The sequence below is a fragment of the Micromys minutus genome (assembly GCF_963924665.1).
Source record: "Micromys minutus genome assembly, chromosome: 6".
NCBI classification, from domain to species: Eukaryota; Metazoa; Chordata; class Mammalia; order Rodentia; family Muridae; genus Micromys; species Micromys minutus.
The window spans coordinates 65,484,136-65,509,169 of record NC_137975.1 but is presented as its reverse complement, the minus strand read 5'-3'; the positions used below and the strand labels follow the sequence as shown (position 1 = coordinate 65,509,169).

At 41.2% G+C, this 25,034-nt stretch overlaps 1 protein-coding gene across 1 annotated transcript in view; it reads right to left on the bottom strand.

The window, feature by feature from the left end:
* The window catches only part of ERO1B (endoplasmic reticulum oxidoreductase 1 beta), a 37,706-nt gene extending 13,619 nt beyond the window's left edge, over window positions 1–24,087 (bottom strand). Inside the window, exons 1-8 of the mRNA XM_080918181.1 lie at window positions 23,862–24,087; window positions 15,680–15,799; window positions 11,730–11,813; window positions 11,349–11,390; window positions 10,026–10,108; window positions 6,491–6,564; window positions 1,896–2,016; window positions 1,732–1,793 (exon numbers count right to left, since the gene is read on the bottom strand). Coding sequence (XP_080774307.1) covers window positions 1,732–1,793; window positions 1,896–2,016; window positions 6,491–6,564; window positions 10,026–10,108; window positions 11,349–11,390; window positions 11,730–11,813; window positions 15,680–15,799; window positions 23,862–23,963 — 688 coding nt within the window. The 5' untranslated portion in view covers window positions 23,964–24,087. The remainder of the gene's footprint in view (window positions 1–1,731; window positions 1,794–1,895; window positions 2,017–6,490; window positions 6,565–10,025; window positions 10,109–11,348; window positions 11,391–11,729; window positions 11,814–15,679; window positions 15,800–23,861) is intronic.
* Between the last annotated feature and the right edge of the window lie 947 nt (window positions 24,088–25,034).

The window sequence follows — 25,034 nt, the reverse complement described above, 5'->3', positions numbered from 1 at the left end:
GTCAGTAGAGAACCCACCAGCACCATTAGTCAGGCCTGCTGGCTTTTGTGAGAAGCAGAGCTGTGCCTCATTGCTTGGTCTGTCTTTAAAAGTTTGTCTCAGGTTTTCTTTTCTTCCTTCTTCTCCTTGATTTCGTTCCCTCCTGCTCTTTCTGCCAGTTTCTTGTTTAACGTATGGTAAATGGAAACAATGTGTTTCTTTGTATCTGGCATCTTTTGTTTAAAAATATAATTGTATTTTCTACTCTGAAACAAAGTAACCACAGGAAAGGTCTGAAGAAATGCCTTCCTTAACTGTAACTGGGGACAAAAGAGGGAGGGATGTCCTTTTGTCCTTTATATAGCTTCCACAGTGTCTCAATTTTTCTAATATTTTGTATAATCAAGACATTGAAGTTGAAAAACCAAAGTTATGATGTAAAAGAAGCAAAAGACATAAAAAAATAAGTTATGACCACTCTGTTCATAGTCCCAGCCAGAAAGTTTCAGAATGAGTTTGGAGACGATAGAGCCATTTTGCCTAGATAGAGCCAGCATCTATCAACTATTTCACGTCTATTTGATCCACAGGCCAAAAGGCACCAATCTACATAGGAATTTCAATTTTTTACCTCAGTCCTGACCTGAACTCTGGACTTGTAGGTCAGCTATGGGGTCAATCTCAGGAACTTTCTGCTCTTAGATAAGAGGATGAAGATGTCCCCACTAACTACAGCATGCTACACCATCTGAACAGCACACTAGCTACTATGTACCTTAAATAGCTGTTTTTAGAGGTATCTGGGCACTATGACCTCAGTGTCACAGGCTTTGGGCTGAGAGTTCTGTCTAAACATGAAGGTTCTTATATGAAGACAGTGGCAGGTGGCACTGCCACCACATTTACATCAAGTGAACTAAACTTAAAATGCAAAACTATAATTCAGGCTCACACAAACCATAAAAACAATGCCGGCTGGTAACTGGTCACCTTGTGGAACAGTGCAGGGACTGGAGCAGTGTTGAGGGCAGCCAGATTGTCTGCATTCTCAGCATCCTTTCAGTGCACAGCACGGTCCACAGGTAGGTACCCCAGGAAGCTCAAAGAGTGTGTTACATGGGTCTTTGGTGGGGCACAGCCCCCTATGTTGTGTGCTCAACTGGCTCCCAGGTAGCCTGTGTGCACTGTGAGAAGCTGTGATGAGCCCCTGACTCTCCACTGTGGCTGCACATCACTAAGACACTGTTTCTCAATGTTTGAGTCATGAGCCCTCTGGGGTTGAATGACCCTTTCACAGGGATTACCTAAGACCATCAGAAAGTACAGATAGTCACATTACAATTTATAACGGCAGCAAAATTACAGCAATGAAGGAGCAACAAAGATAATTTTATGGTTGGGGTCACTACAACATGAGGAACTATATTAAAAGGTTCCAGCATTAGGAAGGTTGAGAGTAATCTTGAACTAGTGTTTAAAAACATGGGGACAGGGTCCTCACTCTCTGGCTTCTTAATTTCCTGTTGTAGGGCAGGACCTGACCTCTAGAGTTTAAATTCCTCAGGAAATCTGGGGTATGCTTAGACCACTCACATCTTCTCATCTGTCCTACACCAAGCTTCTACTTTAGGACCTGGCACAGAACTCCAGAAGACATCCAAGCCTATCAACTCTTGCTTGCCTTAATCACCAAAATTAAGCAAAACATAAAATTGCTGCTTTGTTTTTCTTCAACTAGAAAAAGCATGAAACGTATGGAAAACCCACCTCGGCTGGGTGCCAGAGGATTCAGAGGACGGTAAACAGATCGAGGCCTGAAAAAGAGCACAAAGCCCAGCTGTGACATGGTTTAACGTACATGTAGTGCCTTTCCAACAGAAACAAAGGCCTGCCTCTCCCCTCCAGCCCTCAATTACTTGAAGCAGTTTTCTTCATAGATGCTGTTCCACACCCTCCATGCTGAGGAGCCCTTGTAGCCAGTGTACCGTTCCGGGTTCAGCAGCAGGTCCACATACTGCGCAGCAGGAGACCGTTCATCTGCCAGGAGCAAGTGGTAAGGCACTCAACCTCACTACTCACCTACAGCTCGGCACCAGTGACTCCCCAACCAGAGAAGTTCCTGCACAAGTCGCTTCCACCTCACACGGTTGGGTGGTTAGCCCCTACGAATGCACTTGGCCTGGAATTTGTAGAACTTGGACAAATTACTCAAGAGAAGAACAACTTCTTCCTTTCCTTGGCTCCTCCAAGTTCACTCAGGTAATGTAATATTCTCCATCTTAGTTATAACCACCCAAGAAGAAAAAAAATAACAGAATCAGATTTAACCACACAGGCATAAAGAAAAAGAATCAGATTTATGTAACTGTTTTTCTTTCTATATAATTTATCAATCTCAACATAGACTCAGAAACACTCTTTTGTTAAATCTAATATTACAAAGATTTTTCTCATTCTCTACAGAATTTGGTCATTAAACTCCCTCTTCCTTTCCTACTTGATAATGTATTTTTTTGTCACTGAACAAGATGCATTAAATATTCATTGACTACTGTCCCCATAATCACAGGGAGATCTGGCAACCTGGCCCATGTCCTTCTGCTACCTGCCGATATCATGATGTAGAAAGATAAAAAGGTAACCACAAATTGTCTGATTAAATGGACTGACTACAACAGAAATAATGGAATCATGATTCTGCAGAATGCAAGGTCTTATCTCTAATCCTAATCACAAAATATTGCATTACACAAATTTAGGCTCAGGAAACAAGTTACAATTGGATATATAAAAACTCACAAGCAGTTTGATTTGACTTGAACCATTAATTTAAAAAAATCCTAATAAAAAAATAAAAGTTCAAATCATGAGGGTATTTTTTTTTTAAGTATTGTTTTTTAGGGTTAGGAATGCAGGCAGCAGCTAAGCTAGGTACTTGTGAAGTTCTGAGGTATTTTTGTTTTGTTTTGTTTTGTTTTAAGGTTTATTTATTTTACATATGTGAGTACATTGTAGCTGTCTTCAGACACACCAGAAGGTGGCAATGGATCCCATTACAGATAGTTGTGAGCCACCACGTGGTTGCTGGGAATTGAACTCATGACCTCTGGAAGAGCAGTCATTGCTCTTAGCCATTGAGCCAACTCTCCAGCCCAGCTCTGGATTTTTAATACCTTTAAGCAAACACAAACTTTAAGAGAAAAAAGAATATTGTTTATATTAATATAATTTAATATACTGAGTACATCTCAAGGGAGCAGAGGGAAGTCAAGGCAAGAACAGAATGGCCTTATTTTATTTCTAATTTGTGTATCATTCATTTTTAAAACCTCACGGGTATTTTACCTGCATGTATGTTTGGGCATCACATCATGCAATTCCAGCAAAGGCCAGAAGAGGGTGTCTGCCATGCATCTGGTGTTACAGACAGCTGCGAGCGCCATGTAGGTTCTAGAAACTGAACCTAGGTCCTCAGTTAAGAGCTAGGCTAGCCTCAAACTCAAAAAGAGATCTGCCTGTCTTTGCCTCTCAGAGGTGTGTGCCAGCAAGTCCAGTGAAAACAGTATTTAGCTGGAGAGATGGCTCAGCGATTAAGAGCACTGGCTACTCTTCCAGAGGTTCTGAGTTCAAATCCCAGCAACCACATGGTGGCTCACAACCATCTGTAATGGGATCTGATGCCCTCTTCTGGTGTATCTAAAGACAGCTACAGTGTACTCATATACATAAAATAAATACATCTTCAAAAAAAAAGAGAAAGAAAACTGTTTTTAGAAGATTGTTAAAATGGGCATGGAGGCTGTGGTGGTTTGAATAGGAATGACCCCCAGAAACTCATAGATTTAAATGTTTGGTCCTGGGCTGAAGAGATGGCTAAGTGGTTAAGAGCACTGACTGATCTTCCAGAGGTCCTGAGTTCAATTTCTAGCAACCACATGGTGGCTCACAACCATCTGTAATGATCTGGTGTTCTCTTCTGGTGTGTCTGAAGACAGCTATAGTGTACTCATATGCATACAAAAAAATAATTTAAAAAAATTTTAACAACAACAAAAAGAAATAAGTGTGCCCTTGTTGGAGGAAGTGTGTCACGGGAGGTGAGCTTTAAGGTTTCAAGGGTGCATCCCAGGCCCAGTGGAACTCTCTCTTCTTGCTGTCTTTGGACCCGATGCAGACTCTCGGCTACTGAGTCTGCCTGCTTACTGCCATGTTCTCCACTATGAGGATGACTGACTAACCCTTTGAAACTGTAAGCAAACCCCACTTAAATGTTTTCTTTATATAAGAGTTGTCATGATCAGGGTGTCTCTTCACAGCAATAAAACACTGAGGAAGACGTGGCACATACCTTCTTAGCAGTCAGGAGGCAGAGGCGGGTGAATCTCTAAGGCTTCAAAGCTAATCAGTTCTACATAGCGAGTTCCAGGGTAGCCAGGGCAACATAAGAGATAATCTGCCTCCAAAACAAAACCCAAAACAAACAAAAAACAAGTGCCGGGTGGTGGTACATGCTTTCAATCCCAACACTTGAGAGGCAGAGGCAGGCAGATCTCGAGTTCAAGGCCAGCCTGGTCTATAGAGCAAGTTTCCAGACAGCCAGAGCTTTACAGAAACCCTGTCTCAACAAAACAAAAAAACTAAAGACCAACACCAAAAAATTGTTAAAACTATATTACAGGTTATCTAGTATGTCAACTCCTGTGTTAACAGTCACCCTGGGAATAATAGGATACCGTTTGTGGTAACCCCATGTGTGGAATGTGTGTGCACCACAGCATGCATGTAGAAATAAGAGGGCAACTGTGGTTGTCTGTCCTTGCTCTCTACCTTGAGGTAAGGTCTCTTGTTCAGTATGCCTAGCTTTACATAAGTGCTGAGGATTCAAACACAGATCCTTGGGCTTGCAAGGCAAGTGCTCTACCCACTGAGCCATATCTCCAACCCTAAGTAGAATTCCGTAACATGCCTATTTTGAGTGATATATATTCACAGAATACATCAATATGAAATTCTCCAAAATAACCATGCTTACTTTTTTAATTGAAAGAAGTAATTATGATAGGCTTTGTTTGTTTGGTTCATCTTATATAGCTAGACTAAATGTATCCAGGGATGACTTTGAATTCTTGACCCCCCCTCATCCACATCCCAAATACAGAGATCTCAGGCATGAGTTGTAACACTCGCATACTTGAGTGCCAACCAGAGCAAATGAAAGAACAGTGGTGTAAAATAAACAATGCCAATTACTTGAGGTATTTCCACTCAAATAGAGATGACAGCAGCCACAAAGTGGCTCTAACAAAGCCACCAACTCTAAGCCTCACAATGGGGACTTTTCACATTGCACTGGTTATACATTGGTATATCCAGATAAGTCATGGTAACACTCTAGCTCAGTTCTCATGTTGATTCTGCTACAGCGATGCACTCTGTAACTTAACGTATATTACAGCTCAGTTCTATGTGCCATCTGGATGAGAACGGTCTGCAGACTCATGTTTGGTACTTGGTATCATTAGTGGAACTGTTCGGAAGGGTCAGAAGATGTGGCTCTGTTGGTGGAGGTGAGTCAGTGGGAGGAGTTCTCATCTTTCAAGACTCCAACCATTCCTGGTGTTCCCTCTCTGTCTTGTGTTTGAAGATCAAGATGTAAGCTCTTAGCTGTTATTGCGCCATGCCTTCATTCTACCGCCATGAACTCTGCCCCCTGAAACTGTTCAGTCCAATTAAATGCTTTCTTTTATAAGTTACCTTGGTTGAAGTATTTTATCACAGAAATAGAAAACAAGGACAACAGTATAACCACCTTAGGACTCTAAAGGACTTGGGAAGTGTCTGCTTCCCAGGTTCTGTTTCCATCTGTGTACGTTGAGTCTTATTGTTCTTTCCACAAGTTAACACTACAGCAAAAAGTGAATCGAGGTCAAAGGAATGATTTGAATACACAGCACAGTGAAAATATTCTCGGGAAGATTTGAGTTACTGTAATTCTCTTTTGCTGAGTGGCAGTCACCTGGTTGGCCAGTGCCCTGTCAATCACCTTTCCAATGACCCTTGGAAAGAGAGGGCTATGAGTAAGTCAAGCAGAGTCCTCCCCAGTACAGGGACTGCTATGAGCTGAGACAAATTTTCATGGCCCGTTCACAGAACCAGAACCGAGTGCTCTAAAGTGAAGGCCCCCAGCTGCAGTGCTCAGACCTGGGACTGAATCATGCCCCAGCTTCTTACCAGTATGTCATCTTGGGCAAGCTATTTGCTTTTCTCAGGCTCAAGTTTCTCAGCCATGGAACAACAGACATCTAGAGAAAGCTGTACAGATCAGAACAAAATAACACACCTATAGCACTTAGTACAGGGCCTCACAATACTCAGTAAATGCCACTGTCAACGGTAATGTCTCCACAGAAAAACCCCGTGTTCAAACACTGACTCCGGTCATATTTTCAATGGTTCAAATGTCTTGTAAAAAGCTGCAGGGTAAAGAGATGGAGACAACTTATTTTCTTACCATCAAGCTCACAAAAGTGATCCTGCGAATCATCGTATCTTGCCCAGTCAATGAATGCTTCTTTGCTTTCGTTACTATGGGAAAAAAATTATATTTGGAGCTGAAATTTTAACATTGTATTTTAGTGAGCAAAAATAAAGACAATTTCTTCAGAAGATGATGCCACAAATTCTAGCAGTAGTTAAATTAAGGAATGAAGTAAAATCTAGCAGTGGTGAAAGCAAGTCATGAAAAACACCATTCTCACTTTCCATAGGTTGTTTATGGTTCTTAACTAAAATAATTCTTGGCTCTAGTTTAGTAATTTGAATTTACAAAATATACAGCAAACACATACAAAACTCAAGGTTACTACTCCAACTAACATACAAATTGTAGTTTTTTTTTTTAAAAAAATAGAAGTTCAATTTGTTTTTTGAATTCTTTAAATTTAAGTTGTTTCAATATTCATAGAACCCCCAAATACCAAAAACTTTATTGTATTAACTCACACTCTGCATGCTAGACCAGTCCTGTTACCACACAGCTGGTTCTCCAGTCCTGGGATTTTTGAAACAGGTGGTGCCATGTAACTTAGGCCGGCTTCAAACTCCCAGTGCTCTTGTCTCCGCCATCAAAGTGCTGGGACTCAGGTGTGCACCACCTGTGCTGTGTGCTGCACTGTTCCCTCAGGTGTGCACCACCTGTGCTGTGTGCTGCACTGTTCCCTCAGGTGTGCACCACCTGTGCTGTGTGCTGCACTGTTTCCTCAGGTGTGCACCACCTGTGCTGTGTGCTGCACTGTTCCCTCAGGTGTGCACCACCTGTGCTGTGTGCTGCACTGTTCCCTCAGGTGTGCACCACCCGTGCTGTGTGCTGCACTGTTCCCTCTCCCGGTTCAACACAGTTCTCACTAGTTCGCCAACCACATCACTGTGGTCTACAATTTATTTCACATTTGCCTCACATTAAAAAACAATCGAATGTAAAGTAAGGAGCTCTGATATAAGAACGAGTCACATTCAGATCAACTCTGACGGCATCTGCTCTGATCCGTGTTCAGGTCCCCTCACTATTTAATACACAATGGCAACAATGATTAGAAAAGCTCATGATGCAAACAGGTAAAACTGTGAGGAAACACGAGATGGGTTAGTGTAGGTGACACGTGTGTGCACATGTCCAGCGGTGAAGTTGTCTATTTCAAACATGCACATCACACTGTGTTGTCAATTACTTAAAAATAAAGTTGTTTAAAATAATGACAATTGTTAGAGAAATACAGAAATAGTATACCTTCTCTCTGCTCCTCTTGTGTGCAGCACGTGTATGTGTGTGTGAGTGTGTGTGTGTGCACGCACATGTAGAAGTCAGAGGACAACTGGGGAGGTAGTGCTCTCTCTACCTTGTTTTGAGGATGAGTCTCCTTTTGGCAGCCAATGTGTACTCCAGCTAGCTGCCCCTGGACTTCCAGCCTTTCCTCCAATCCCTACCACCCAGGATGCCACAGTACTGAAATTACAGATGTGCATCACCACATCTGGCTTTTAACATGGATCCCAGGGATCAAATCCAAGTCACCAAGTTTGTGTGGCAACCACTTTTGCCTACTGAACTATCTTGCTGGCCTCAAAATGAGTTATTATAAACCACAAGTGTAATCTTCTATAGTAATTTTGAAAACTCACTTGGCAGTATCGAACTCCACTCCAGGGTTATTCTTGGAAATGTGCACATGTACAGCCTAGATGTCTTTAAAATGGCTTCTAAGTGAAAAGCATCTATCAATCAATGGAAATCCAACAGCACCACAGAGTACTGTGTGCCAACAAAAAGTTGATGTATTCAAGAACATGAAGGAAGACAGACATACTTTAAAGAAGACAGACACAAGATGGCTATGACGCCGCACATCAGTAACCCTTGAATTCAGAAGGCTCGGGCAAGGAGAATCATAAACTGCAGGCCAGCCTGTATCCCGTCTCAAACACTAAAGAGGAAGACGAGGCGTGGTAGTGCATCCATTTAATCCCAACCCTCTGCCTCAGAAGGGAAAGGCTACAGATGTATCAAGTTGAGGCCGGCCTGGTCTGCACAGTGAGTTCCAGGCCAGCCAGAGCCATAAAGACCGTCTCAAAAAAACAAAAAAAAACAAAACAAAAACACTAAATTAAACAAAATACTCATAAATACAAAAAATATTTTATAGTGTTCTATTTGTATAAATAAGCAACACTAATTCCTAATTCTGGCGAATTTTGGAAGGTGGTAGCAGCTCGGAAAGTTCGCACGGTCGTCTGGTAGTAGGGACATTACTAGGTTCCAGCTATGAAGGCAAGTTCACTCTGTTACATCGTACTCTTCCTGTATTATACTTAATGTTAATTTAAAAACGTTTCATAGTAGCAAAAAGAGAACAGGTACGTAAAATACAACACATTTATACAAGAAAGCATCTACCAGTCAAGAGAATGAGATAAATCTGTTTCAACCCATGCCTAAAAAAAGCAAACTTACAATCAAGAAAAAAAAAAAAGACTAGAAATACAGTTCAGTAGCAAAGCACTTGCTCATATAGGTGAGGCCCTGGGTTCAGTCCATAGCCCCAAAACAAACATTACCTAAAAATGTTGACATTCATTTGAAGAGTGATTTTGTAGCTGCTTTTATCTTTCCACTTTTCTACATTAAAATCTTAATAATAAATAATATAGGCTATTTATCTTCATATAACAAAGATACTAATAAAGACCACTAACTTTATGGTTTAATAGCAATTATAGTTTATAAATATAAATCTAAACAAATAGAAGTTTTAAAAGAATTTATGAATATTGCATCCAACTACAAGTCACACTGAGTCACTTTATACTGAATAACCTGAGATTATAAATTGTGTGAACTTTCAAAAGCAAGTCTCTATTTAGAGCAAATAAGAAAAAGTCATCAGAAAAAAATCATGAAACTTAAATTATGCTGAGAGCAACTTTTATTGCTGAAAATACACAGAGTGCATATTAAAGGCTCAAGGGCTCAAGCTCCACCCACACAATGTTCATGAGGAGCATAAATGTCCTGCCAGTCCGCTCTTCCTCTGGCATTATTACTGAGGCTAAAACAGGACAAAGGGTGCAAAATTTAATGCAACTGTGGCATTATTCTGTTTAGAAGTTTATTAGCTGAAAGTGTAAAAAAATGTTCTACCAAAATCATTAGCTGGGCAGTGGTGGTGATGCACGCCAGCACGCAGGAGGCAGAGGCAGAGGCAGAGGCAGGCAGATCTCTGATGTCAGCCATGTTGGTCTACAGAGTGAGTTCCAGAACAGCCAAAGCTATACAGTGAAACTCTGTCTCAAAAAAAAAAAAAATCACAAAAAGTGACTCAGTGTGGCTTGTAGTTGGGATGCAATATTCATCTTTTAAAACTTCTATTTGTTTAGATCAATATTTATAAACTATAATTGGCATTAAATCATAAAGTTAGTGATCTTTATTAGTATCTTTGTTATATGAAGATACTTTGTTATATAAACAAACTAAGTACAACTAAACTTGCCTTAGTGTGCTGTTGATGGCGCCCAGTTTGTTAGCCTGCTCACAATCATCCAGTTCTTTGGTGTTGTTTGCTGCTTGCGAGTACTACAAGAAAGCTCATTATGTAGTTAAATGATAGCAATTAGCTCTTCTTTAGCAATCAATGATGACACATTCTATCATCAAAATCCTTACAGTCAGAAAGACTTTTTTTTTTAAAGGCATTAATAAATGCAATAGTATGCTGGTGATGATGCCATCGGAAAGAGAAATTAGGTAAATATGTATCTAGAGTTTTACAAACACATAAATCCTTATAACAGCAGCCTTCAACTTAGACCATAACCCAAGGCAAAAAAAATTTTAATACAGCATCTTAGTGTTTTGTTATCATTTGAAAAGGCTGAGATACCCAGGCCTTATGGGCCAGCATTGCTTCTACACGCAATACTAGGGAAACGTTCATGTGCACACAAGGAGACCAGGTACAAAAATGCCAGTGTTTTACTGCAAAAGCAGAGAACCAGAATGACTGAAATGTCCACATGCAGGGTGGCCACTGTTAGTCAGTCACACAAATGGCTAAGATGTAGCTGGTAAGGGAGAATGCACAAGATCCAATGTGTAAACAGGGAAAGAGGGTTACAAGCAAAAACATTGAGCCAAAATACAAGCTAAAAAGTAATTCCAACTTGAAGAAATTTATACTAATAAAACCTTTTCACTTTCCATAAAGTAATCTATATAGTATTGTACTGAGGACACATGCTCTGAAAGTGTTACTTATAGACAGATCAAATGTAGTAAGAATAGAACCACATAAGGCACTTCAGGAAATGGCCAGCTCTGAGGAGGAGGAAGTAAAATGGGATTCGAATGGTCGGGGGAGTGTGGGTGATATACATGGGAGAGACAGATACAGAAAAGGAGGCATAGAGAGTGGGAAATCATCATATATGTGCAGCAGAGGAAGAGCATAGCTTACCCCAAAATAAATAAAAATAGAACGCACAATGGTACCTTAACACCATGTCCAAGTACTTGGCTCAAAACAGCTTGGGAATATTTTTCTTGATATAATGTATTCTGAATCTAACAAATATTAACTGAAACAGAAGACTTTAAAATAGTTAATAGTATTTCTGCTGCAATTACAGTTCAGAGTGTTCCTATCTAGAGATTCTAAAAACAGATATAATTTCAAAAGAAGCTAGGCATGTATAACCTCATTGCTTGATTCAAGAGTCAGCATTTTGAATTCTGAGGTCAAGAATCCCCATTCCCAGGTAAACTATGGCTCTCTACTGTCTCTACTATCTGAAAACAGTCAAGAAAAGTAACTCACCTTATTTGAACGTCCAGCTTTAATTCCAACTGGAATTTTACTCTTAAAAGAAAAAGAAGAGTATGACGTAAGAGAGTCAGAAGGAGCGCTACTATCAGAGGGAAAGTAGGGAACACAAGGATACTCATCTCAAAACGTATATGTATTTTGCTTCCTATATTATGGCTCCTCTTTTTAAAATTATGCGTTATGTGTATGAGTGTTTTGCCAGCATATGAACACATGCAGCATGTGTTCACCTACTATCTACAGCAGCCGGAGACGGTACTCTTATGAATCTGCTGACAAGTACAAACACAGGGACACTGGCAACGGATTATGATTTTTTAAAAGCCCAAGAAGCCAGTTCGTGCCCCTCTTACTCCCCATTACCATACTCACTTCTGGACAGGGCTCCACGTGACAGTCTTTTATTGAGCAATGGCCATCTTCTGCCCAGAAAGGACATGGTCGTTTCAGATTAACCTTTCCAGGAAGAACAAATCAACATTAGTAACTGGGTATGATAATTACAGAATGTTTGCAGATATCACTGTATAGGGCACAGTGACACAGCAGCGATGGGGAGGAAGAAGCTGTTTGACCCTGCGGCGTGTACACAGTTCAGATATTAAATGTCAGCAGCTCTGCAGGCATTTGGAAGGAGTGTTAACTTTATCGTTCTCTGACGTTGCAAAAGAGGCAGAGCATTCAAGTTCACTGTTCTTTTGAAGCACAGTTGTCACTGGGCAGCATTTCAGGATGACTTTAGCATTCATTCCCCAAACACCAAACACCACCTTAGCCTTAGGGATTCCACACTACCTTAGGATGTGCTAAGCACTGGCTGTCAGATACCGGACTAGGCTCAAGGCAAAAGAGAGCCCTCTCTTCTAGTACTTACATTCTAAAGAAAAGTAAAAAAACACATTTATTTCATTGCAAATTGTAGTATGTGTTCCAAAGGAGAACCTAGAGTTTGGTAATAGTGCTGATGGACAGAGCCTCTGAGGAAACCATATTTTAGGAAGACGAAAGAAAGGTGGGGGAAGTGTGCATTTGGCTACAGCAATGGAGAGCTTTGATGGTGCTAAAGATGAAAAACTATGAGTTCTACCATTTTTGGTAGAAAAAGAATAAACAATAAGGGTAGAGGTCACGTGGTAAACACTGATTCCCATATTCTTCATACAACAGGAAGTTGATAATCTAACAGAACTTACAGATGTATTGCCAGAGCTGAAAACCAGACTTTTCTATTTCCTCCCTTGTTACTTTCTACCACCTCACCACCATCACATCTCTTGCCTAAGCTTCTTCAATAGTTTCCCTCCTCTAACCACCACTGCACACAGCAACAGTTACATCAAAACCAGGGCAGACCTTCCCAGTGTCTGCCCAGAATCTTCCTTTCAGGTCTCTTGGAGCAAATCTATGCCTGCAGCAGCTCCACACAGTCATCTGCCTCTTACTCATCTACTGCTCTGCATTTCTTTCTCCTTAAGCCCCAAAGCCTCTATACTGCCCATTCTCTTTGTATTGTTGTGCCTACAGAAGGCCTGTTCTCAACCTTACTTGGGTCTTGATTAGACACTCTAAAGTAGTACTTCAAATGTCACCAACCCCCAACATATTGCTATATCGTGTGTGTGTGTGTGTGTGTGTGTGTGTGTGTGTGTGTCCCATATGTACATGCTCACATTTTTAAAGCTGGCCCCTACCTACCTGTCCAATCCTCCTCCTCACCTGCTTTGGTGGCCTAAGCTGTCTTCTAATTCTTCAAATATACTAAGCTTACTCCTGTGTCAAAACTCTTAAATCTATTCACTCAACGTCCTGAACTGTTTTCCCCAGATCTCACCACCACTCATACTTTCACATTAGAAAGGTCTTTGTGCCGTATCCCATTAGCATAAGCACCATCCTTTCCTGATCATTTCATCAAAGCACGGCTACCTACCTGTGTTCCTTATCCTCAGCCCACTCATACTGTCTCCTGCTTTATTTTCTCTATAGTAGCCATCTTACATCTGATAGTTCAGTTCAATGTCTACTTATTTATCTCCCTAAGCAGAACAAAAGCGTTGTCTTACTACTGAATCCACAGTACCAAGACCAGAGGCTGTCACAAAGTCATCAATGCGACCAATTGCCTGGCTGAAAAGGTGGGTGGTGGCTTCTACCTCCAGCTCCTTGTTCCCAGAATCCCCAGATTGTATGTGTGTGTTTGAAATCAACTTCTCTTAGCTTCCCACTAGTATAGTATACTGTGAATGGATAAATGTTTCTATTTATCTCACAGGTAGGCAGAACTAAAACAGAGCATCTTTCTCTCAGATACCTGCCCATTCCTGTGATGAAGGCATCAGCAAGATCAGGGCTACACTCTTTTGGGGAACAGGCATGAATATGATTGGTCATATATAGAACAACCTTACCCTGTTACAGCATTTCTAAACAACCAGGAATACGAAAACCTATGCTGATTGGCCACACTGTTATTTTTGCCTTACTTAGCGTTCATTTTCCTTCTATTGTAACTGTCTTCTAACTTCCCTTCCAGAAACAATGATCCCTCAGGCTCCTTTGAACAGCACTGCCATCCAAGGTATCCTTTCTTCTGGTAAATTTGACTCTTTTATAAAAAACAAGAAAAATATGGGAAAATAGCTAATCTGGCCTCAAATGTTTGGTCTGAAGGGCTGATGCTACAGCTCAGTGGAGCAGTGCTTGCCTGGTTACCCTAGATTCAACCTATCATAAAGCGAATGCCCGTTAGTACCTGCGCTCCTTTCATCTCTTCTGACTTGTATACTTCACATTTTGTCTTTTAAGTTTGTAAACTACTCAATTATCTTCTCTCTTAAACCTCTGGTTTTTCTAGTCAACAAAAGTATCCTTCTTAGGATACCCAGGCCTATTATTTCTTCAATTTAAAAATGTGGATAATAACAAAAACTTCACCTGAAGATTAAACGAGATCATCCACCCAAATATTCAATTCCTCAGTGGGCCAAGCCTTATATGAATACAGAAATAGATGCAATCCCAGAGGGAAGTGTGCTGACTGAGGGTTGGAATAGTTTCAGTGGAAACGTTACCTGGACCCCAAATGAAAGCAGTCTCTGACAGCACACACAAAATTTCTACTGTATTAGACTGAACCATATGAAACTGGCATGTCCAGCTATTTCCAAAACACTAAAGTAACAATTTCTTTGTGGTCTATCTAATATTACGAATGAAACATCTATGCACACAGCTGCTCACCTCATGCAGGGACTCAGGGGCACCTGTCTTATTTGTATGAAAAACACATAAAGATCAGCCATGGTTTTAGGTAAAGTCTTATCTTTGAAATAATCCATCAACTGCATTCCCAATAGATTCTGTACAGAGAAGAAACTTTTACTCCTTTCTGGGTATTCTTTGTATCTGTGGTCAAAGGGATGGATTCCCAATATGTAACTTTCTAACTGATTTTCTTGGACAATCTAAAATTGCTGAGAACTAAGTTTTTCACCCTCAAAAATATTTAAAGAACCAAGATAATCTCTTCAGAATCATGATTTAAAAAGAAACCATGCTTAAATTTTAGAACAAATTAAAATAAGAACCAAATTATATACCAGCAAAATCCTAAGAGCAAGAACAAGATCAAAGTAAAGCCAAGTGTAGCTTTGAAATATAGCTGTAAGGCAGACTGTGCGACTACTGAAGAAAGGGAGGAAATGTGCTCACAGTGCACTTGAACCAAGAGTCCAGCATGTAGCCAGTGCACTGCCTTGTACATGAATTACACAAATAATTGTTTTGACCCTTAATACTGTCTCATTAGAAATAAAAAATTACAATTGTCTTTGTGTTCTAACAGTTCACATACTTCCGAGACTGCTCCTGCCTTCCTGTATTTTAGAAGGTCTAGAGACTCGTTCAGGGTTCAGGACAGGGCACAGAATTCCTGCGGAGGATGTTCTACTTGTAGCATCACTTAGTCTGCAGCCCCCACAAAGAGCACCAGTGACCTTCTGCTATTCTTCAGTGCCTACGACACACCCACTAGACCAGCACAATGCCCAGCAGCAGCCTGACAGTGTGGTCCAGAGCACATACCCTGTGCTCACGGAGGCTGACAAAGTCCTTGTGGGCAGGAGGAGTCTTCACCTCAAACACTGAAGCTGAAAAAAGAATAATTCCCCCACACAAGAAGAGAGTCTGATTCTCGGTGTGTAGTAAACAAGTTTTCCACTGTGATATTTTTAAAAAGATTTTGAAAAACATAATAAACAAGTCACTCTTGTAGATAAATATATAGGAATCTTTGGATTAACAATTAAAAATTGCCACCTTACCTTATAATAACGAAAATAGTCTCGTTCTTGTAACTTCTTTATTTTGGGGAAGACTTTGTAGGTGTTGAAGTTATCAATGCTGTCAATGTCACATAAGCAATCATCCAGAACTCCAGTCACCTAGAATGTACATATGGGTAAGACAGAAGATTTACAAACCACTAATGTTTATACCTTGAAAAATATACTATTTTAAAGGATAATTTATTCATTCAAGTTGGCCAGTTTTACTGATTAAGGTTTATAACATTAAGGCCAATGAAATGGCTCGTGTGTAAAAGTGTCAAGTCTGACAGCAGTTCAAGCTCCCTCCACATGGTGGAAGGAGGGTTCCAACTCTTGAAACCTGTCCTCTGACTTTTATATGCATGCCATGCCACATGTGTGCTCAGTCCCCAACACACAGACAAGGTAACTACCTGTAAAAAGTATTAAGATTTATAACATGAAAGCAGTCACTTTTTAACTATAGCAGTTGAATATAAAAAGAAAACAACAAAATCCAGAAAAATGACATATACCTACTTTGAAATACCAATCCTTCTTCTGGAGTTCAAAACGAAAGACACTCTTCCTTTTCTCTGCCCAGTGAATAAACGCCTTAGCCACCACTGGATTCCAGACTAACCTAGAAGCCACGGCCTGCAATGCCGCCTCTGAGAAGATTCACACCTTTCTTTTAGGTTGCTATTTATGTGCCACACATGGTATTAAGAGCTCTCGTATGTAACCTCATTTATTCTTTAAAACTATCCTGTAAATAACCCTCACTGTAAGGAAATTATGGCTCAACGAGCTGACAATGACTGTTTACATACATGGAACTTAACTCCCCAACTTTAAAAGGCTTTAAAAGTCTATGTTCTTCCCTACCACTCAAAGTATCCATGAACCCAAGAAGAGAAACAGATAAACATGGGGTAAATTTTGAGTCCAGAAAATTCTGTAAGACATTCTTCAGCTTTATTGAAAATGACTCTCAATAAATAATGCACAACCTGAATTAACCGTGGAAGAAGTCTCCTGCCTAAGTAAAAACAGCATTCCCCAAACTCACATGCTATGGTTCCATGTACAGAATATTATGAAAACTTTTAGAAATGGTAGTAAGTGTGATGGTTTCAAGCTGGAGTAGGAACAAGATGGCTCGGCAGGTAAAAACATTTATCCTCCAAGCCTGATGACCTGAGTTCAATTCCAGGATCCCATGATGGATGGGAAGAAGCAATTCCCAAAAGTTGTCATCTGACCTCTACATGTGTGTCTGCACCCACCCACACACACACACACACACCCTACACCCCCCCCCAAAGATGATGCTGATGATGCTAGAACAAGGATAGTACTTCAGTTGAGCATCTACGCCCACACACTGCAAGCATGCAGATGTGAAATAACGAGGAGAAGGGGGGAGGAACAGAATAGATGCCTGAAGTGAATAACCTGATCCATATTTTCACTGTGGTGCTGAACGCATGAAACGGCACATTATAAAAACATGGATACAGGCAGTGGTGCTGCACAGCTTTAATCCCAGAGCTTGGGAGGCAGAGGCAGGCAAGTCTCTGAGTTCAAGGCCAGCTTGGTCTACAGAGTGAGTTCCAGGATAGCTAAGGCTTCACGCAGAAACCCTGTCTAGAAAAAACCCCCTCCCCCAAAAAAGAATATGTACACACAAATATAAACAAAACCAGAAAAATATCAAATCATTCTATCAATGGCAACATCCTGCTTCTAACTGTATCTTTATATAATGTTACCATTGTGCAACCTGGTAAGGTGACAATACTTCTCTGTTACTTCCTACAACTGCACATGAACGTGCAACTATCTCAGTTCAAGGTTTTAAAAACAAGGGAAGTCTGCCTATTAAATGTTTTATTCAGGAAGCTCTCAGGAGACATAGATTCTCTAGTCACAGCAGTTGTATATGTTGTTTAAAATTTTTTAAATCTGGGCATGGTAGTATATATCTCTAATCCCTGCTTTCAGAAGACAGGGGCAGGCAGATCTCTGCATTTGAGGATAGCCTGGTCTACAGAGTGAGCTCCAGGAAAGCTAGGAAAATCCTGTCTAAAAACAAACAACAAAATCCTTTTATCTGGGAACTGTTCTTTCTTAGTAAAATTTTTTACACTTTGGTTTATAAACTATTATTTTCTTTAAATATTTTCAGGGGCTGGGAAGAAGGCTGTCAGCAAAATGCTTGCCACACAGCATAAAGGCCTAAATTCAGGTCTCCAACTCTTACATAAAAAGCTGGGGAGGGGGCTGGAGAGATGGCTCAGCGGTTAAGAGCACTGACTGCCCTTCCAGAGGTCCTGAGTTCAATTCCCAGCAACCACATGGTGGCTCACAACCATCTGTAATGGGATCTGATGGCTTCTTCTGAAGAGAGTGGCAGGGTATTCACATATATAAAATAGTTAAATAAATCAAAAATTTAAAAAAAGGCTGGGAAGGCAGCACTAGGAGGCTAAGACTGAAGGCTCCCTGGGCCTTGGTGGTCAGACATTCTAACTGAATTGGTGAGCTCCAGCTTCATCAAGACTCTGTCTCAAGAATAAGGTGAAGAAATGATTGACAGCACCTAATGTCAACTGCTAGCCCTAATGTAATATATAGTAATATTAATGTCATTTCATTTCAATTCTTCTGCAAAGGTGTTGTTTTTACTAATGTTTTACTTTGGCATTTATCTGTGATGGTGGGTTTTATTTGTAGCTAGCTCATTCACATTCCCTGTCGTAAATGCTGTATAATATGAGCAATCAGTTTATCCATTCCATTTTGTTCCATGCAGAAGAACAGCCCAAGATATGCAAGTCCTGATTCCTAAGACACTAGTTCACAAACCTTATCTTAGAAAAATATTCTTTTACAAATAAGTCTTTAAAGATGTGAGCAGGGCAGGCAAGACTGCTCAGTGGGTAAGGATGCTTGCCAGGTAAGCCTGGCGATCTGAGCTTGATCCCTAGGACCCGTGTAAAGTTGGAAACAAAGAACTCCTCTGATATCTACATTCACATGTAATATGGCAAGCAAGCATGCACATGCAAGCACGCAAGCACACATACAATATAAAAATTTTAAAGGAAAAAATTAAAGACGTGATTAAGGCTCTTAAGACATGAAGATTATATTGGACTAATAAAAGGAGAGCAATAGAGTTAACAGAACTCCTTATCAGAAAGAGGCAGGGGTGCTGGTGTGGAGTCAGGAGAAAGTAGAACTTACAGTACTGACAGTGAAGGTGCCGGAAGAAGTCACAAGGCAAAGACTGATGCCTTTAGAAGCTTGGCAGAATCAAGAAACAGTTCTCGCTTATAGCCTCTAGGACTCCTACCTTGTTGATAAAAATTAAGATTTTATCACTGTAAAACTCATTTTTAAATTTTTGGTCCCCAAAACTAAATTAAAATCATTACATTGTTTTTCGTGACTAAATCATCCCCAATTAAAATCATTACATTGTTTTTAGTGACTAAACTGTGGTGATTTGTTATAGCAACCTAGGAAACAAATATATTCCGTTTTGATTATAAATTTTGCTAAAGAACAAAGTTGTGCAATCGTCTTTGTACATATATCTTGGGAGACATGTGGAAGTTTATCAAGGTGATAATTTTGGGTGTAAAATTGCTCTAAGCACACATTCAGCTTTATTAGGGAATAGCAGGCTGACTTCCTAAGTTTTTATATCAAGTCTGTACCTCAGCACCAACAGTCAGGAGTTACTGTTGAGATATGCCACCCTGAATGCTATATTAATGTAGGACCTAATTTTTACCAATAAACAAGGACAAAGAGGTATGAGGGAATATGAATTTTGTCCTAATGGTAATATATTACATTTATTTCTTTCTGATTCTGAAGCTTGAGATGCTTGTCTTCCAAATGTAAAATATAGAGAATAAAAAGTTGGATATGGTGATCCAGAACTAAGATTTATTGTCTTCAAATATAACCTTGGGACTCAGGTACAGATGGCTTTCTAAGACCAAGCATCCAGATAAGATGAACAAGAAAGATACAAATCCCAAGGGTCAAATGACCAGTGATCAAAAGCAGAGGAGAAATCAGCCAAGTGTTCTAAGATAGACTAGGCCACTATAGAGGGAGTAAACCAGAAAAGTTAGCATCCTGGATACCAAAAGAAAGCAAGCACTTATAGGAGTAAGGATTGAGCTGTGAAAAAAAAAAAATCTGCCAACAGGTAAAACCTGAGGTTTAAGAGCTATCATCTTAGCAACAAAGACACTGGTAACCTTGGGAAGAGAGAACAGAGTCTGACTGTAATGAATAGGCTAAACAAACAGAACAGAAGAATAAAATGAAGACAACTCAGGAGTTTTTCTAGACATAGAAATTAAAAGGGAGAGAGGGCAGCTCAATCAGTAAAGTGCCCAATGAGGACCAGAGTTCAACATCAAGAACCCAAGATCATATTCTAGGATGATGGTAACAGTCCATGAGGGGAAGGAAAAGTTACCGAGGTGGTTGTAGGAAATGAAGAGAACCATATCCTTGAGTAGGAAAGAAGAAATGGACCCTAGTACACATTGTAAGAGCACAAATGACTCATCCATGCTGTAGCCAACATGCTCACAACAGCTGGTAGAGACACCAGTAAGTGCATTACGCTGTGGAAATTCTCTTGTTAGGCGTGAAGCTGATTTGGAAGAAGAGCAGAGGACAAAGGATTAAGTAGGAAAATCGGTAATGGTGTTTTAAGCTAGGTATAATCAGCTATTTAATTAATTCATCCTCTGAGCTTTACATTTTACTTCCCTTCCCAGTGGTCCTTTGAGACAGAGTCTCAAGTCGCTCAGGCCAACTAGGAGCTGGCTCTGCAACTAAAACCAACCTTGCACTTCTGATTTTGTCTCTACCTGAGATTAAGGGTGCATACCACCTTACTTGGCTTAAATTTTACTTTGAAAACGCCAATTTCATTATTTTTAATCTTTTGGTCATTTTTTAAGATTTGTATTAATATTTCTATGCTTTTCTTAAGTACACTAAAACTGACATTAAATTACCTACCTAAAATTTTCAGAACCTAAGGTATTGTCTCTAGTGTTTCCACTATAGGTGTTCCTCAACTTAAAATATCAAATGGAAATGCAGTTGAGACACATAACCTACCATACAGCATAGGACAGAAACTCAGAAGACAATCTGTGGAGTACAGGTTGTTTGCCCTTGTATTGGAATAACTGATGAACTGTTGCTCACTGTCCCTTTCTAGTATAACATAAAAATATATCAAAATATGAAGTAGTTTCTACTAAGCAGACACAGCTTTATAACCTGTGTAATTAAAAAAAAAAATCCATCCATCATAAGCCAGGGGCTATTTGTATCTGATTCATGGTACAGTGCTTTCTGGTTTCTGATTGCTTTCTTTTGGCACACTCCTGTTTATTCCACCGAACATGATCTCTGAAAAAATCTAAGTCCTTGATTTAGGACACTTCCCTAGGAGGAATGGATATTTGCTTTCTCTGGTAACCTGGGCTTGCTGTCAGTTCCTCTGAGAAGGCCCGAGAGGGCTGCTCTCAGTCACAGGTTCTCGGTGGAGTTCTCATCCCCTTCTTCTGGCAACACATTTCCTTTTCCTCCAATGGGACTCGGTTTTTCATTCACATTTACACTAGCAATGTAGCTCTTGGGGGTCCAGGCTTTGTGGTGGGGTCTCTTATGATTTTCCCATTTTAGGAAAGACAATGGTGTTATTTCTTGCTAATTCTACCCCCCATGAAGCTGTGAGACTAGAAGCTTGGTCTTCGGTCCTCTGGGTAATGGAATAGTTAGGCACTATGAGTCCCACATTTCTGACCTCCACTTAGCAGGGAGCTGTGGTTCCTTCATTTCATGCCACCTCAGATGGGCATTTTAAAGGATTCCAAATATATCTGACAGAAATATCCTTTTACAGGAAAACTGTGTGCTGGCATGCCATGAACCATATTTGCATTTCATTCATAAGAAAATGGAGCATCAAATATACAAATGAACATCCTTTCACATAGTCAAAAATATTTTCCTGCTTTCAATACAGAAGGCAAAGTGCCTATTTCCTTAAATGACTTTGATTTCTTATGAACAGAGGTGTTCTTCAGAAATTCTAGTTCTTCCCTTCACTTTTACTCCTTTTTTCCAAGTTTAGGATGCATGAGTAGAGGAACTGCCTTCCTAGTTCCACTTTCTGATGTTCTGGCCTCTGCTTTTCCATTTGCTGAGGCAAGTATGTCAATTTGTTAATGCTACGTAGAAGAGAAAGGGCTACATTAGGGCCCCGGTTTATGTTACTTAAAAGTCAACTAAGCTCTCTGAACTTCACTTACCACCACAGCCTTACATATATGTACCAAATAAAATGAGGCAATATATAATTAAACATGTTACAGGTTAGCGTTATCTAAAAATGTCATCAAAACTGTGTTAGAAAGTACCGCTGGAAATAAAACATACTTTTGTAGACTGGCACAGTGGTACTTTGAAATGCGCAAATATTTAGTTGTTGATATATAGATATATATCTGGATATAAGCCATAGAATTACAGGTACATTATAAACCACTAATTACATGTGCTTATTGGTAGCTGGGGAAACATTAGGTGAAGCTTCTAGACTGGTGATTAAAAAAAGTATACAATTAATACAAGACATATCAAGCAAGGAAAAAGGAGAACTCAGACTTTATTAAAAAGTTCTAAATGTAAGTTCCACTTAAACCAAGCACCCACGCTAGCAACCACAAAGTAATTTTGCTATTGACAGCCTGGGAAATTTATTTTTTTCTAAGTCTGCTAGGTAGACCCAGAATTCCATCATAGTGTTTTCCAAGCCAGGCTAAGATGAGGTGGGAAGAGCAGTTGCATCGCAGATACTTCTAAGGCTTGTTTAAAATGCCGATTCCTCGTTCAGTTCCAGATGGACTAAGAATACACAGAAGGGAGTCAGAGAGTCTCCATGTTAAGAAACGGTTTCCTTCTCCTTCCCCTTCTTCCTTCTTTTCTCTGGTTAGTTCACTGTTTAGTTTTTTGAGGGAGGGTCTTGCATGCAGTTCTGGTTAACCCAGAAACTCAAAATGTAGACCATGGGTCAATCTGCAGCAATCCTCGTGGTTGGTTGGTTGTTTGTTTTTTTTTTTTTTTTTTTTTAACTCCTGAATGCTGAGGCTACAGGTGTATGCTACTGTTCCCAGCTGTTTATTTTCACCAAATCGTTTATTTAAAGAGTACTCACACATGGACACAAACAGAATATCCATGCATTCTAGGATTTAGCGGTGGGCACCAAAACACCAGGATCAGCCGAAAAACATGTTTACACGGTTACTCCTATAGTTACCATCTTTTTTTTTTTTTTTTTCTTAGCAATGAGCGTTAATTGCTTCAAACTGCATGCCCCTCATTATCAGGCCATCTGAGACGCTTGTTTTTCATTGGCTTTGGCTCTTCCAGCTAACACTTTGCAGCAGGTGCAGACAAGATTAGCAGCATCTGGCAACCTGTTCAAATCTTCCTCGCTACAAAAAGCAGCAAACCTACCTCTTTTCAAGGCAAGAGTCTGTGCTTTGGGCTTTCTACATAGTGAACTCTTCCGTAATACCCGCCTAATCAAGGCATCCTCAAAGTCTAACAGACTCTCAGCTAGAAAGTCTCGCTATAGACTTACAGGCCCACAGTAGGGGCCTAGGCCCTCCCTCAAGTGTCATAAATGAGCTCACCGGGCATATGCATAGTAGGGCAGGTGGGTAATTATAAAGCTGGTAAAGCATAGCTATCTCTAGAGCACAAGTTCAAGGAAGTGAAGTGCTGTCCCCTCTAGTCCAGGAAGAGGGTGGGAGGGCCTGCCTCCCTGTCATCTTCTGAGAGGGAAGGGTGCCAGAGGTTTGCGTCCTCAACACCATCACTGCCATGTCTTGCCCAAGACCAGTGTCTCCCCGTCACCATCACAATGATAAACCGCTAGCTAAGGCTGTCACCATCTTCCTCTTCCGTAAACCATCACCACCACGCGTGTCGCGTCCCCGCGTCCGCCGCGCTTTACAGACGTTGCCCGCACTAGCCGGTGCGGTTCTCAGTGTCTGGCGGGCCACTCGCACCTGCACCTCGGCCTCTCGGCGACGCCGGCGCGGCCTGTCCCCAGCCTCTGGTCCCTCGGGCTTACCTGGGTCTTGACTAGACTTAAGAGGAAGCTCAGTGTGACAAACAGTTGCACAGCGGCCGCCGCCCCCTGCCCAGCAACGGCCCGGCGGAATCCGGGACTCATGGTGACCTCGGCCGCTGCTGTCGCCCTGGCTGTCCGAGGCTGGAGAACGGCGGGCTGTCGCGACGACGACGGTAGGAGGCAGTGCCCGGGAATCGGAAACCTTCAGGACCCGGGCTCTGAGCGCCGATCTCGGGCAGGGAACACTCTACGGTTCCCAGCAGCAGCGACTGATGTACCAGCGCTGCGCGCCCCCGCTTCATCCCATGAGGCCCCGCCCCCGGCGTCCACAGTTATGATCACGCCCTCTGCGCAACGCCTTCTGGGAGTTGTAGTCCGTGTAGCCCCTTGGGGCCCCCCCACAGCCGGAAGGTCTGGAAAATGGAGAACTACACGCTCGGAGGTCGCTCTGCCTCCCTGAGGCGGGGCTCCATGGCGGCCAATGAGGCGGGACCACGAGGACTCCAAAACACCCAGGAGCGGGCGGGAGAGCAGGTACAGTTTTAGGGATTGGCCTGAGGTGGGGGAATCTCTGTTTCGTCGCTCTGAGATACAGGGCTGCCCCCACCCCCCACCCCCCACCCCGCTGGTCTTCAGGCGCTGTGCCAGTAGCTCCTAGTCACCGCTTGGCCTCCCGGAGCCAGGATTTCCTCACCAGGTGGAATCTTTGACTTGCTATCCCAAGAGCTTTCTTTGCCTTTTTTCTCACCTCTGCAGCTACCTAAAAACACATGGCACTTTGTCAAGAAGGCTTTGGCACCTCCTTCACGTCACACGCCCCAGAAGTATCATCGCTTGGCGTCTCCACTACTCCTCTACCAGCACCAGAAAATCTATAATACACTTTAAAGTATATAGAAAAACCCAAATCCATACAGCGAAAATGAAGAATCAGAATAAACGCACAGAAAAGCTTAAAGGGACATGGACTATCCCACATTTAACACATTCTAGATGGTTTTGTGGTCTTAATTACACCTCATACATTGTTCTGAGGTTATGTAAGATTGTGTACATAGGATTCCTGTACTCCCTAGCAAGTAAGTGATCAATAAATGGTAACCTCTAACTTTGTCGATATTCCTGAGTTATAGGAAACTTACATTCAGTAGTGTGTACCAATTTGTCATTGAT